The 14,728-nt window shown below is 49.5% G+C and overlaps 1 protein-coding gene across 7 annotated transcripts in view; it reads right to left on the reverse strand.

Annotated features, from left to right (window-relative positions):
• Window positions 1-14,728, reverse strand: part of TRAPPC9 (trafficking protein particle complex subunit 9) — a gene marked incomplete at its 5' end in the record, with an annotated part of 502,410 nt that overhangs the window by 379,601 nt on the left and 108,081 nt on the right. For all 7 annotated transcript variants that reach the window (XM_079722453.1, XM_079722455.1, XM_079722457.1 and 4 more), the window contains 2 exons: window positions 1,732-1,817; window positions 9,257-9,402. In XM_079722453.1, the coding sequence (XP_079578579.1) occupies window positions 1,732-1,817; window positions 9,257-9,402 (232 nt within the window). The remainder of the gene's footprint in view (window positions 1-1,731; window positions 1,818-9,256; window positions 9,403-14,728) is intronic.

The raw sequence follows: 14,728 nt of genomic DNA on the forward strand, positions 1-14,728 counted from the left end.
CTGTGTGTGCATGCATGCAGACCTTTCCTAACTCTGTCTACAGAAGTACCCAGAAGCGAAGTCTCTCCAAGAACAATGAGCACACCTGCACCCAGAGTCTGAGCAAAAGCATGAAATGATCTAACCATGTGTGAAACAGATGTAGTGGCCAAGAATGGAAGCAGAGAAACCAATTAGATGGCTATTGTCTCCAGGCAAAATATATTGGCATTTGATTTCTTTTTAAAATAGCTAAAGCAAATACGGCCAACTGTGAGCATTTGCTAAATGTGAATGGTGGATATACAAGGGCTTATTATTCCCTGTAACATTGCATATGCTTAAAATATTCCATAATTTAATTTTTAAATTCTGAAGATGATTTGTGGGCTATCTCCTAGTGGTAACTTATTTTATACTTTGTTCTTCCTCATTTTTTACAAAAAGCACATATTACTTTTCAACCAGATATAAATGAAAGCTTCTTTTTAAGACTAAAAATATGTCTATGAAAGAACAGCAGGCATATGATACTTTAACCACTTTGGGGGAAATTCTCTAAACAACTATCATTCCTGGTTTAGGCCAAGAGACAGAAAGTCACTAAAGGGCCTGACCAAGAGCTAAACCCTAAGGCTGGCACATTCTTGTGCAACAGGAGAAGGAGGGAACACTCATCCTTACAGGTCATCCTTGGAGTGACCTCAGGGTGGTAAGCTTAATATTCAGCTGAATTTCTAAGAGCTCCAACAGATTTGGGAAAACCACGTCTCACGCCGGAGGCCTAAACATCATCTTCGATAACTCCCAGTCTGCCTCTGAGCTCCCACTCACCCTGTGTCCTCAATGGGGCCTCCCCTAACTCTCCACGCGGCTCCTGCAGCCCCTCGTGCACCCCTCCACGGCTCTGACCAAGGTCACGGCAGGGGCCAGGCCTGACGCGTGGCGTGGGCCCTCAGCAGGACACCTGTACGGACAGCCCGCCTCCTACCCTGAACACGAGTCATAAAACCCCAAAGGAAGGCATCGCCCGGCTCAGCACCATCCTTCACACAATGCCAAAAATTTACAAAGCGGTTCTATACAATAATAAGCATAGAGAAGACTTGAGGACTGGAATCCACCCGATGGCAGAGGGCTCCGCTCTGGAAACACTAGGTCTAGCTTGGAGAGCCATATGCATCTCCTTCCGGCTCACTGCAGAATTAGGGGAGCAGTTCCAATGGACAGCACTGCAAACAGTGAGCCTCTAACGCCGTACACAAACACAGAAACAGAACATCAGATTTCACACCCGAGGGAAACTTCGTGTTAGCAGTGTAGCCGTTTATTCTCTTACGAATAAAGAGCTCGCTCTTCCCTTAGGCCTTGATCATCTTATCATCTTGTAGCAGTGCAGTAACAGTGCTATTGAGTGGTGGGCACAATACAGGGTTTGTAACCTTGCTAATCTCATGTAAATTTCAATATAATTATTTCAAATCTTATATGCAATCAACTAAGCTCCGTGTGTGTTCAAATCCCAGATGTCTTTGTTCATTGACTCACACATCTCACTGAGTACCAAGCACTAAAGACACGGGAATGTCAAGATGTAGTCTTCACTCACAAAAAGATTATAATCTTTGGCAAAACAAATATTAAAAACAGACATAGATTGTAGGCAGTATGCCTGAAATATTAAGGAAAAAACTTATTTTAATGGTAAGTTGATGTTTAGCCCAAAAGGGTCAAATGATTCATGATACATACCATGTTTTCAACTCGGAGTTCAAATGGCATTGGGTTATATACCATCAGCTGAACTTCACACACATCTCCTTGAACCCACTGGAAATCTAGAAATACATACACACAAAAGAATCCACGTTTTAGCTGGTGTTTTTGCACGTTTCACATGGTTTCAGATTACTCCTCTGGCAATTTATTTTTCCAGTGAAGCAGTGGGCATTGTGGTCATCTTGAGATACACAGTTTAAAGCTATTTTACTGCTACCTTTCTCCAATGCAAAGCACATCATCCCTGCCACTTGGATGCCCTGTGACTGATGCTTCCCTCCCTCAGTGCCAAACGTAGCTGCAGGAAACTGGAATCAATCCAGACAGCACTATTCTTGGTGTAGGGCCATACGTCACACAGACCTTTGCGGGCCCAGAGGCTGGTACTTAGGAAGGTGGCACTGTGGTCCATTTTAAGGGGCACATGGCATGGTTTCTCCTTCCCCTCCCTAAGCTTGTGAGAGAAGAAGGTGGCTTCTCCTCCCTGTCCACTCCCAGGTCAGCTGCAGTCCAACACCTACAGGAGGCAGAATTCTGAGATGACCCCCAAGACTCCCAGCCCCTGGTGTACATGCTGTGTCATCCTCTCCCCCCGAGTGTGGAGATGACGATAGGCTATGTTATATAACAAAGGGGAAGGGGGCTTCCATATATGATGAAGGCCCCCAAGCAGTAGGCTTTAACTTAATCAATGGGAGATTATCCTAGGAGAGCCTGGCCTACTCAGGTGAGCCCTTGGAAGGGAACATACCCATCCTGAGTGAAAAGATTCAAAGCATGAGAGGATGTACGGAGGAGGCCATGTGGCCAGGACCCAAGAACAGCTGCTATAAGCTGAAAGTGGTCCATCTGACAGCCAGCAAGAGAACAGAGACGGCAGTCCTACAACCACAAGGAATGGATGAAGAACCTGAGGGAGCCTGGAAACAGATCCTTCCCAGTCGAGCCTCCAGATGAGAACACAGCCCCACCTGACACCTGGATTTCAGCCTGCAAGACTCTGAGCAGAGGACCCAGCTAACACATGCTGGACTCATGACAGTAACAGTGAGAAAATAAACTTGTGTTCTTTAAGCCACTAAATTGGTGGTCATCTGTTACACACAAAAGAAAAGTAATACGGTCCCCATCCCCACTTCACTGCCCTCTCCTCCCCTTAAGAGTCTCCATTAGGCAAACTGGAAGGGGCTTCAAGTAACACGTGTTGGGCAGGAGGTACTGTCCAGCCCTTGGAAGGCTGTCTCTTACTCTTCATAATGACCTGGTGAGGTAGATATTACAATCCCACTGTTACAAGGCAGGTACTCAAGGTCCAAAGAGGTTAATAAATGTGCTGGGAATCAGACAGCCAGTAAGTGGGGCAGCAGGGATTCAAGCCCAGGTCTTTGAACTCAGAGAAGTATCTAGACTGGACAGTGGTGGTTAAAGGGTTTTTTCTATAGTAGATACTAAGATTTACTGATTAGAGTTCTTCAGCTTTCACAGGCTTTCATAAAGACACCATTTTTCCCAAACACTTCACACCAGGTCCCCTGCACAGAGACTAAGACAGGTTGCACCAAACCTATGGCTTCCTGAAATTGCATGCAATGAAGAAGGAGCCCACCAGGTGAGTTAGTTTTCAAAATGCTTGCACAAGCAGGTACCCATTTGAGCCTCTTGACAATACAGTGAAGCAGTCAGCAGAGCACATATCACCCTCATTCACCAACAAGGAACACTGAACCGTCCACCATCGATGGCCCTAATGAATGAGGCAGCCGAGTCCAACTCCCGTGTGCCTGGCCCCAAAGCCTCTGCTGCTCCCAGGCTGTTGCTCTCCCCCCGTTGGCTGCAGAAACCCACCTCTCTTCACCCAGCCTCAGGCTGAGAACCTCTGCGGGAGGGAGGGGTCCCAGAAGTCCTTCTGCAGAGACACGGTGCTCCCACCCCCACCTTCAGCAGCATCACTGAGCCCATCACTGCCTCAGCGGCCAGCACCCCAGGCCTTCCTCACTGCCGATGAAAATGTCATTTGTTTTAACAACTTGCTATGCCTGATAACGAAGGAACTGTTTGTCCTCTCTACCACAGTCAAATAACCATCATTTCAAAATTCATTTTCCTGGGGTTCTGAAAGGAATCGTTTATACTTGCACAGTCCTAGTCACTAAAGGTAAACCTAAGATAAATCCCTGATTACAGGAATAGTTATTTATGTCTGAGAGGAGATCATCTCCTTCCTAAGCCTTAGTGTGTCAAAGCACACAGTGGGGCCCCTTCCTTGATATTTTGTCCCAGAAGCCACAGGAAGGAACAGTGTTAAAGGCTATTAAAAACCCTTCTGTATCAGGCCCTCCCCACACTGTATTGCACGGCCCCCATGTGTGTTCTTAGCCGTGGACAAACAGCATCTTTCGGTGGCTTTTGCTGACAAGCTCATCTCTTTCCACCACACTGGCTGGACCCATTGGGCAAGTGACACTCCTGATTTCTCACTGCATCCCTAGCACCTTGGACAGTGCACACAGCACTGCTCAGAGCCTTATGAGAAAGGCTGCTGGATACTTTAGGAACACTATCTCACTTGACCCTCAGAAGAATCCTCCTAGTGAGCTTCTGGTGCCTGGTCTCTGTAGATGGCACAACTGCAGTCTAGGGAGGCCCAGCGGCAGCCCAAGGCCATCTGACAGCTCCAGCCTGGCCAGGCCACCAAGCCTCCTCCAGGGCAGCTGTCAACCCAGGCAAGAAGCCCGGCTCCACCACCAAGTCCTAGCACAAATTATGCTCAGGACGTGTACAGCCATCACCTCGGCATGGAGTTTAACTCGGACGACAGAGATGCTAGCAACACACAGATGGAAAGACTGGTAAATTATTCCAAGTTAGCATGGAAAATGGTCTCAGGAACTGCCCTCAAGGGTTTCTTCTTCTCTAATATTCTGTGCCCCTTGCTGTGATAACTCCCCCAATTATAAGATTCATTTATAGAGACTGGGATTCTAGGTTAAAGACATGCGATTCTTCAAACCTCCAGGCAGGTCCTCGCTGATGAGTCTGTTGCTAAAAAGATATTAGAAGCCACAGAATATAAATTACATGTTCGTACCCATGGGTCTTCAACAAATAACATGTATTTTGGCTGAAATTTCTGTTATATCCCCCAAATCTTGCATCATCCACTGGATTTATCCTCAGCCCAGATGAACAGGTGCTTCTTTCTCACTGTTATGAGGAGCCATATTTAAAGGAAAAGGTCTCTGGGCTTTAAGTCACAAACCATGGACATAGCCTGAGCTCTGTCCTTACTGGCTACCTGACCTAGGGCAGGAATTTATAATCACTCAGTCTTAATTTTCTCATCTATAAGTTGGGAAAACAACATTTGCAGCATCACACGGTCAGGAGAATCACTGGATAAGGTGGAAGTCCTCTGCAGCAAATGCAGGGTATTCTTTTCACAAAAGGAAGCCTCAGCAGTTTCTAAAAATCAGAAAGGAAGAAAATCAAGAGGGAAGGCCAGCTCCATGGGCAGTGACCCTGCAGTCACACTGTGCCAGGCTCGGGGGCCGCATTCTGCTTAACGTTGTATCTGTCTCCAATTTCCTCATAATTTTTGAACAAGGGGGCCCCACAAATCATGCAGCTGGTCCTGAGAAGGAGTCTCACTCTTCCAGTCCCCCAAATCGTCTCTGGAAGTTTCTCTAAACAAAATGGGTGAAAGTTTCCTAAAATGTCCTCTCGGGGAGAAAGCTTATCATCAACCCTAACGAGACCCAAAAAGACCAGCCAGAGACTCCTAGAAGGTCCAAGAGACGAGCCTCATTAACTCTGTAATGACAGGTCCAGGTCCACCCCGGGGAAAAGAGGCCCAGGAAGTGACCTGCTCACCATCTAGAAACAGTGAGACTCGGACTGGAACAAGCCCCCACCACCACCTCCAAAGAGATCAAAGGAGGCACCCGCGCTGGCAGACGCGCACGGCTCACCCGGCCTCCCTGCTCAACCACGACGTCCCCCCGGGTCCCCTGCTCCCAGACTCCCCGCACGCTCTCCAGAGCAGAGACGCAGTAGGGAGGCTGGGGCTGTCTTTCAAAATCGACAGACTGAAATGAGAATGTCAAAGCAGCTCAGTGCTTTGTGACCACCTAGAGGGGTGGGACAGGGAGGGTGGGAGGGAGGGAGACGCAAGAGGGAAGAGATATGGGAACATATGTATATGTATAACGGAGTCACTTTGCTATACAGCAGAAACGAACACACCATTGTAAAGCAATTAGACTCCAATAAAGATGTAAAAAAAAGACTTGCCTTCACACCAGAGTGCTTGCGGGGGGCGGGCCTGCCCCCCTGACAACCAGGAAACAGTTGCAGCTGGTCACTCGTTCGTTTTTGTTTTTTTTTTTTGCGGTATGTGGGCCTCTCACTGTTGTGGCCTCTCCCGTTGCGGAGCACAGGCTCCGGACACGCAGGCTCAATGGCCATGGCTCATGGGCCAAGCCGCTCCGCGGCATGTGGGATCCTCCCAGACCGGGGCACGAACCCGTGTCCCCTGCATCGGCAGGCGGACTCTCAACCACTGCGCCACCAGGGAAGCCCACTCGTTCGTTTTCACGGACACTTACTGCTCGTCCTTTGCTGGACCATGGAGAGGGAGCCGCAGCCCCTGCCGCTGCCACCACCGCAGCCCAGGCTGCCACAGCTGTGGTCACCCTGCACCACCGCCGCCGCCACCACCCAGGGGACCCCCAGGAGCGGAATGGCCCCTGCCCTCCTGCACCTTCACCCCCACCGGGGAGACCCGAATGGCAGCCGGCTGGCAGGGAAGTCAGGGAAATGTTCGGCCCAAGCAGCACAGGGGGAATGGCGGGTAGGGGTCAGGGGACTGAGAGGCAGTACCTGACCTCTGATATGCACCTGTGCACACTGACGTTTTTCACCCCTTACAACGCCTGACAAGTGATAGGGGCAGCCACGCCCACGTGGCGGATGCGAGAACAATAGAGCAAAATCACTTCCCAGGACGCAAATGGAAGACGTTCAAACACTATCAGAGAAAGTTCAAAGTCCTGTCGTTTTAAATATATTTAGTTACTACCTGTCACTTCCCTCTAACGTCTACGTACACCTCACGACAGCAGGGACCACGCCTGCTTAGAACCCACAGGGCTGGGCTGCCACATGCCTGACACACAGGGAAACTCAGGGGGAGTTTACTGATGGATGAAAGAAGGAACCAATGAAGGACTGAACCAAGAGACACGCACGTGCACACGCACGCATACATGCACGCGCGCATGCACGCACATCGAGGCTGTAGCATGCTATATACTTAGGGCTCCTGCTTTCAGAAACGTACCAGAATTTACAATCAGTTGCTGTTTTTTAAAGGCATCACCCACATTTCCTCCTTTATTTTCCTGTTTTAACTAGAGCCCTCCGAGCCACACCTTAGAAGCCTGCCTGCTCCTCAGAGCCAGCTCTGCTTCCTGAGCCTCCGGGAGGCCTTCCGAAGTCTCAGCTCGTCCCATGCCTATGATCTCCCCAAACTCAACAGGTGAGTCCCAGGTGCTGCTGCCGGCAGACCTAGTTTCAGAGCGCTAGGATATTCAACTTCCCGGGTATTACTGCCTTGCTGTCGAAGCTGACCTGGAAGATGGGGGAGGTGGGCAGCTGTGTGTTATCATTGACTTAGGCCCATGCCAGGCGTGCTGCACACGTGAGGGAAAGCTGGAGGGCCCTGGTTGGAACAGCACACTCGATCTGAAAAACGGGGAGTTTCTCATTTCTCTGAGTTTGTTTCTTCATCTGGAAAAGGGAGGTCAAAATTACTTCCTCCAAAAATACTAGCAAAACTAACTGAGTTAAAATGTGACAGCATTTTACAAAGCACAACTTGAATCAAAGAAATGGTGCGCATCACCAGAAAGCACAGGGTCGTTTTAGCACTCCTACCCTCACTATGCCCTCTGTCTTAGGGAACAGCTTAGAAACACTCATTTTTCAAGGTGTGCAGGTGGTTTAATACTTGTGAATGAGGTTTTTTATGAGATCTTTATAGACTCCAAGAAACTCTCCTGCTGGTGTGAATGTAATGAATCTCCACCAAGGTTATGGGATGTGCGTCGTGCTTGGCCTTGAGCTCCACGGTACGGGGCAAAGGCTCTGCCGTGGAGTCAGTTACCCATCCTGAATCTCAGCTTCCTTGTCTGTAAAATGGGGTCACACCATCCACCCCACTCCTTCATTCACTCCACACTGTTCTAGCAGGGGGGAGATGGGGAGGACGGGAACATAAACAGAGGGACGCATCTAGGTGCTGTGAAGGGCAACCGGCAGTGACGGGAGAGTGGGGAGAAGCGGCCGTGAGGTGCGGGTCAGAGGCGGTCCCTCTGAGCGGGGCCCGCAGAGTGAGCGAGGTGGGCAGGGGGTGAGCTCTAGGCAGAGGCGCAGCGAGCAGAGCCCTGAGACTGGAACAAGACAGCACGTCCAAAGAACAGAAAGCGGCCGTGTGGCTGGAGCCGAGGGGCACGAGTGGAAAGGTGGGAGGTGAGCGGGGAAGGCGGAAAGAGCGTGGCTGGCGCTGTCGGGAGAGCCCGCCGCCCAGCTACGTATGGGGTGTGACAGGACACGTGCATCCCGGGAAGAAGGGCCTCATGAAGTCAGGACGCCTTCGCCTACATCAGGGGGAAGAAGTCAAAGGAGGAAAAAAGAAGACAGAGGAGAAGCGAGCACTGACTTGCAAAAGCTTCGCATGACTTCTACTGAAACTCCAACCAGTGACGGGCCTCTCAGTCCTTTAGCTCTGTCACTGCGACTTGCAGGCACCACGATCTCAAAATGCGAGGGGCCCGAGGAGGGGAAAGCTGGCCACGAATGAGGCCTGCAGCACGGCCAGGCTTTGGGAAGGACACGGAGGGAGCCCTGGGGTCTGCGGTAAGGAAGGAAAGGAGTGGCCGTGGGCTGGGACGTGGCCGGGGAGCCGAGCACACTGGAGATTCTCAGGAATGCGTGTTCCGCTCCCGGTCCACCCCGAGACCATCTCATCTCTCCCTGCTGAGTCACCAGGCATCTCGGAAGTGGTGATCGTTAGTGCACTACAAAACAAGCGCTGCCAGCGCTTGTTCAAAAGGGAAAATGCTATGATGTCCTTATGCCCCGGTCAGTCCTGAACATAAGTCACCTTTAATCTCCTTTGATGATTCAGAAGTTACTCCAGGCCTTGGGAAATCACCCTAATCTCCTAGTACCTCTCTTCTGTCGTTTACATAAGTCTCAGATAACAGAGGTCTTCTGGTTTCTAGAACTTCCACAAAAACTGCCTTTTACGAAATAGATATCAAAAAGTCAGGTCTATAGGCAATGGCCTGGCTAAGGTAGCAAACTGAATAGACCTGTATGAGGGTATATACACACATGCACAAATGAACTGCAATCAAGTCTCATGCTTTAAAATCTAGAAGAGCCACCAGGAGCTGGGCAGCAGAGCACAGCCAGAAAGCCAGGATGGGCGGTCTACCTATTTTCCTGCTCCGCTCTTCCCCACGGTTGTGTGCGATGATCGGTGAGTAGATGAAGGGGCTCTTGGTCGACATGCTCTGGCCCAGCAAGCTTTTCATCTTCTGTGGCCTGAGGCTGGCAGGAAGGTTCAACAGTTTCACACGCCTGTGGTTCCAAAGGGAACAAAAATACGTCAGCTGCCTGTTCACTTGGGTTCAGCGTAAATACGACCAGATATCAGATGTTAGAACGACAGTAAATCAAGCAGCAGGTAAACTGAGGGGAGGAAAAGTACTCAATTTCGCAGGACAAAGCAGAAGAAGGCTGCACACGACCCCTCCAGACCATCCCAGGGAGAGAAGACGTCCACGCGCCGGGTAGCAGACACGCCCCTGGGCCACTGCGCTGGGGCCAGAGGGGCCGCTGGAAAGTGGTGACAGCAGGAGACAGTACACCCTTCAACCCCAGCACCTGTGACCTCCCTTGGGAGCAGCTGGGCAAGACAGGGGTCCGGGTCTGGAAAGCCCCGAGGCCTGAGGCTGAAGGGACGGGGTGGGGGAAGGGCTGGAAGGTGGGCGGGACCCTTTCTGCTCCTCCCTCCCCATCCGCAGCCCCTTTGCAGGAGGTAAGGCCGGAGGGTGGCGAGGAGAAGCAGCGCATGTCCCTCGAGGAAGACAAACCACTTGAAGCGGTGCGCCGGCCTCCAGCTCTCTCCCTTCCTCTGTAAGGCCGCAGGTGGACGCGGCCTGGGTCACTGAGTAACCTCAGGGAGGTCAGCCACCCTGGAGAACTCACTGCCCAAATGGTATCAGACTCCGTGTGAATGGGACCTAAATCTGAGTTGTAGTGAGGGCTAATTTTTCTGAGATTTTAGGGATAATTTCTCTGCCACAGCACAGGCTAACCTATACTGACTATATATATATATATATATATATACCCTATAGAGACCCCTCACAGAATCCACAAAATCACGCCTTTCTCAGCTGAAGGACTCTCAGCCATCTAGGGCAACCCTGCCCAGCACAAAGGCAACCCCACCACACTCAACCGTCACTGACAGCTCCCCGAGCCCGGCCCCGGGAGAGTGAGGATCACGCGCGTGACTCCCACCTATTCCCACAACGATCCAAGGAAGCAGACGGTGCTTGCACACCAAAGCCCTTCAAACCAAGGGTTGTATGTTGCACACTTTCTCTGACTCTTACTTGTCCTCGCAAACCCCTCTGGCATGCTTTTCTCGCACGGGATCATAATCACTTTGTTTTCTATTTGTTGCAGTTCAGTTGTGGGCTTTCCGAGGACAGGGGTACCCAGGGCCTCATGTGCCAATCCAGTACTGGTGCAATACTTCAATGCAGAGCTCTCGATAAATGTGGCATGAATAAACTCCCAAAAGCTGGATTTCAACCTTAGCTTCCAAATCTTCCAAAACTGTATATTTAAGGCTAAGCAGTTTAGCCGTAACAGTCACAAGTCCCAGCCCTTTGTGCACATTCAAAAAATACCAGCTGCGCTGCACCGGGACAAGGGTGGGCAAACCCTCACACTGGCCGAGATGCCACGTCTGATGTGCATCCAACACCCATCACATCCAACCCAGGGGGATTCGCCTGCTCCTGAGAAGCAGCTTCAACAGACACAGACCTGACTGCAGTCTGAAGGACCTACCAGCTGGGCAACGGGCACAGATGGCTTCATCTCCCTGGACCTCAACCCTCTCACTTACGAAATAGGAAAAATAATCGGCACCTGATAATGCTCTACAGAAGGAGGACGCCTCCTTTCCCCGGTTCCATGTTCCCATGAGGAGGGACACCCTTAGGGTGGTGGTCCTAACCTCGCTCTTGCCCACCCTCACTCCTCCCAAGGGAGGTGGTAAAGTCGGAAAGAGAACCAGCGCGCGCACCACTCAGGCCCTGCCCAGAGCACGTATTCAGTCCTGCTCTCTGCACGGATGGAACAGGGCCTGTCCCACGAAAAAGCATACTGTCACCCGGCTCTGCCAGAGGCTGGGGCACAGGTGGACAGCCCTGAGCCACCGCCATCCACCCGAGACAGACGTTTCTTTCTGCTGATTCCAAACTCAGGCAGAGAAGGGGAGTGGTCTGAAGCAGAGACCTTCGTACCTTCGCAGGGTACTTTGAGGACTGAGTTAATATGTGTCAAGCACCTGTAATAGTGCCTGTCACCTATCAGGTGCACAAAAGCCTTTCTCTTTCCTCCCTAAAACAACACTCGTTTACAGGCACAGAGAGCCACGTCCCTGTGCTAAGATCACAACACCACACGGGGACAAAGGAGCAAAGCGTTGGTCCCAGTGATGCTGAGAGCAGCCTGGGAACCTTAGACCAGCACCGTCCACTCGAGCCTTTAAGTTTGCTCATCTGTAAAATACCATTTTCTTGCAACACAAATAGCATTCTACTCTGTGCCACCATCGCCACCTAAAAATGAGATGTCATCTGTGATTCTAGGAATCATGTACACAAGCACAGAAATTCCAACAAGCACAGAAATTCCAGATCACATAAAAGGTTATTAAAATATGCAGAGGAATTCTGAGGCCGTGGTCAGCCAGAAAAGTAACCCGACAAGCAGTCATGGCATTCATTTATAACTCAAAATCTAGCATCAAATGTCTGTTTATAAAATGTACCCAGAAAAACAATCATTCAAGACACCTGACCTAAAGGAAATATAATTCATTTAGCATAAAGTTCTGTGGAACTAATAATATTATATTTGGTTTATGAAGCTGCCAACAATAAAGAAGAATTCCAGGGATGAAGTGTCCAAACCGAGGATTATTTTTAGGGATTCCACTTGGAAACAGTTGACATTTTAAAATCTGACTTCTCAGTATACCGTGGCTAATTAGGACCATGCAAAGCAGTGGTGGAACACTGATTAGGAAAGTGACATAAAACACACTGGTGGGAAGAACGAGACAGGAAAAAACAGCTCCACTTTTTCTCTCTTGGTTTTTAATTCCTCAACCTTATTCACAGGGGAGGCATATCTAAGAACCTCCCGGGGCTTCCCTGGTGGCGCAGTGGTTAAGAATCCACCTGCCAACGCAGGGGACACGGGTTCGAGTCCTGGTCCAGGAAGATCCCACATGCCACGGAGCAACTAAGCCCGTGCGCCACAACTACTGAGCCTGTGCTCTAGAGCCCGCGAGCCACAACTACTGAGCCCACGTGCCACAACTACTGAAGCTCGTGCGCCTAGAGCCCGTGCTCTGCAAAAAGAGAAGCCACCGCAATGAGAAGCCCGCGCACCGCAACGAAGAGTAGCTCCCACTCACCGCAACTAAAGAAAGCCCACGTGCAGCAACGAAGACCCAATGCAGCCAAAAATAAATAAAATAAAATAAAATAAATAAATTTATTTTTTAAAAAAAAGAAGAACCTCCTGGATATCTCTGCACAGATGGGCAATGGCCAAAGCTGGCCACACCTTCCACATTTGGAACAACGTGAAGGTCACCCACCGTCCCAAGTCCGGGCATGACGGAGACAGCTGGAGAGGACCCACCACGCCAGCCAGGGCAGTAGTGCAAGGCTTCCCGCTCGGACTCCCCAACGACACCACACATTTCTCATTTTCTTCGAGAAGCTCAGGTTTGAGAAATTCGTAAGGAGGTTGTGGGCCTGGCGATTACACCAAGTGTGACAGAAGATTCAGGACGTGGCTGTGAACCTGGTGAGATCACGGAGCCGCATCCTGATCGGCATCCAGGAGGCTGGCCTTGCCCTGCTTCACAAACCAAGAAAAACTGCCCTGATAGCGTGGCCTCTGAGCCCCTTTTTGAATAAACACCTGAAATCCTTCCTCAAATACAATTAACTTAAAAGCTAAAGTTTCAAAAGTACCGAGGCCACTCAAAACGACTCCAAGCTCATCCAGACTGGAGGGTTTCGATCCTTATCAATTAAAGCAGCCTCATCCACCCTGGCTCTCTGCCAGGCTGAAGCTCAAGGTCAGTTCAGCAAAGAAACAATCAGTTCATCCCCACCCCACCCCCATCTCACCCCAAATTAAAGACTCACTGGTTTCCTGTAAATGACATCTAAACTCTACCCCAATTTCTTCTTTAATAATTTACAACTTGTAGTGTGTGAACAATCTACATGATTATTAGTGGCTTTTGTGTACATTACTGTTTTTGTGAATTCTGTAAGGAGTAACATGAACTTCCCTCTGCTTTAACTCTGGACAGTAGTAATGGACATGGGTTTGGCAGCCTCCTGGCACACGGGATCTTGGCATGTTGACCATCACTGAGTCCCTGGCCCTTAGCACTGAGCCAAGCACATCTTAGGCACTCTATAAATATCTGATTAATTGAATTTTAGAACAGAATTAAAACAGGGATCTATATTGGCCCTTTTTTAAATTAAATTGCATAGGGATTACTTGACACAATTTTTGGGTGAACCCAGTTCATGCTCCCATGCTACACAGAACAAGTAAATATTTTCCTATAAATTGATGAAATGCCTTTATTGTCAAAAACAAGGAAAGACTTCACCAGAAAAAAAGGCTCCACTCATCTCTTCCAAAACCAGAAGTATAAATATGAGGCACCACTAACATTAAATTAGCTCATGTCTAACAAGTCTATTCAGCAAGTCTGATCATTTACTCATGAATGTGGACATTTTTCAGGAGCTTCGGTCTTCAAAGCCCTTCTTATAGCTACAAGGGGGTGTCTTGCAATGCCTGACTTGAATTTTTTTTTTGAATTAAACTGACTTAAACATTAAGTCCATGTTTTCCAGGCACAGGTCCTTGAAACATTTGGTTAGAACATTAAAATAGTCCCAGACTAGTTTTCTAAGAAAAAACACTGGCCAGGTCCATGGGTACTGTGTCAGCCCTCTCCAGAGAGAGATGAGGAACACTGATTGTGCGAGAGAGCAACAATCCCACATGCAGTGTGAACACAACCACTCCACACAAAGTGACACCACACCTACCCTGCTCCAGGTCCTGACTGAACACCAGTAATATGGGTCTGCCACCCTCAGTCAGCATCACAGAGCACCTACCATCGCCCTTTTTTTTTCTCCTGAGAATATAACTTTGAATTCTCTGCTGCCTGGCTCTTGCCAAAAGCTGACTTACGAGAAATCACCTTCCTGAAGGAGTGCTTGATGTATAAACAGTCCGTCCATTATGCTACGTATGGCTGGGACAGTCCAGACTGCTGTATTAGAGTGCTCATCTTAGCTCAGGCTGCTCTAACGGAATACCATAGTCTGGGCATCTTAAACAACAATACTCATTTCTCACAGTCTGGAGGCTGAAGTCTGAGATCAGTGGGCCGGCATGATTGGGTTCTGCTGAGGGCCCTCTCCCTGGCTCACAGACATGGTCACTGTATCCTCATGTGGAGAAGAGAAAGAGCTATGGTCCCTTCATCTCCTTATAAGGGCACTAATCCCATCATGGGGACCCCATCCTCATGACCCCATCTAAACCT

This window comes from Hyperoodon ampullatus (assembly GCF_949752795.1).
Source record: "Hyperoodon ampullatus genome assembly, chromosome: 17".
Taxonomy (NCBI): Eukaryota; Metazoa; Chordata; class Mammalia; order Artiodactyla; family Ziphiidae; genus Hyperoodon; species Hyperoodon ampullatus.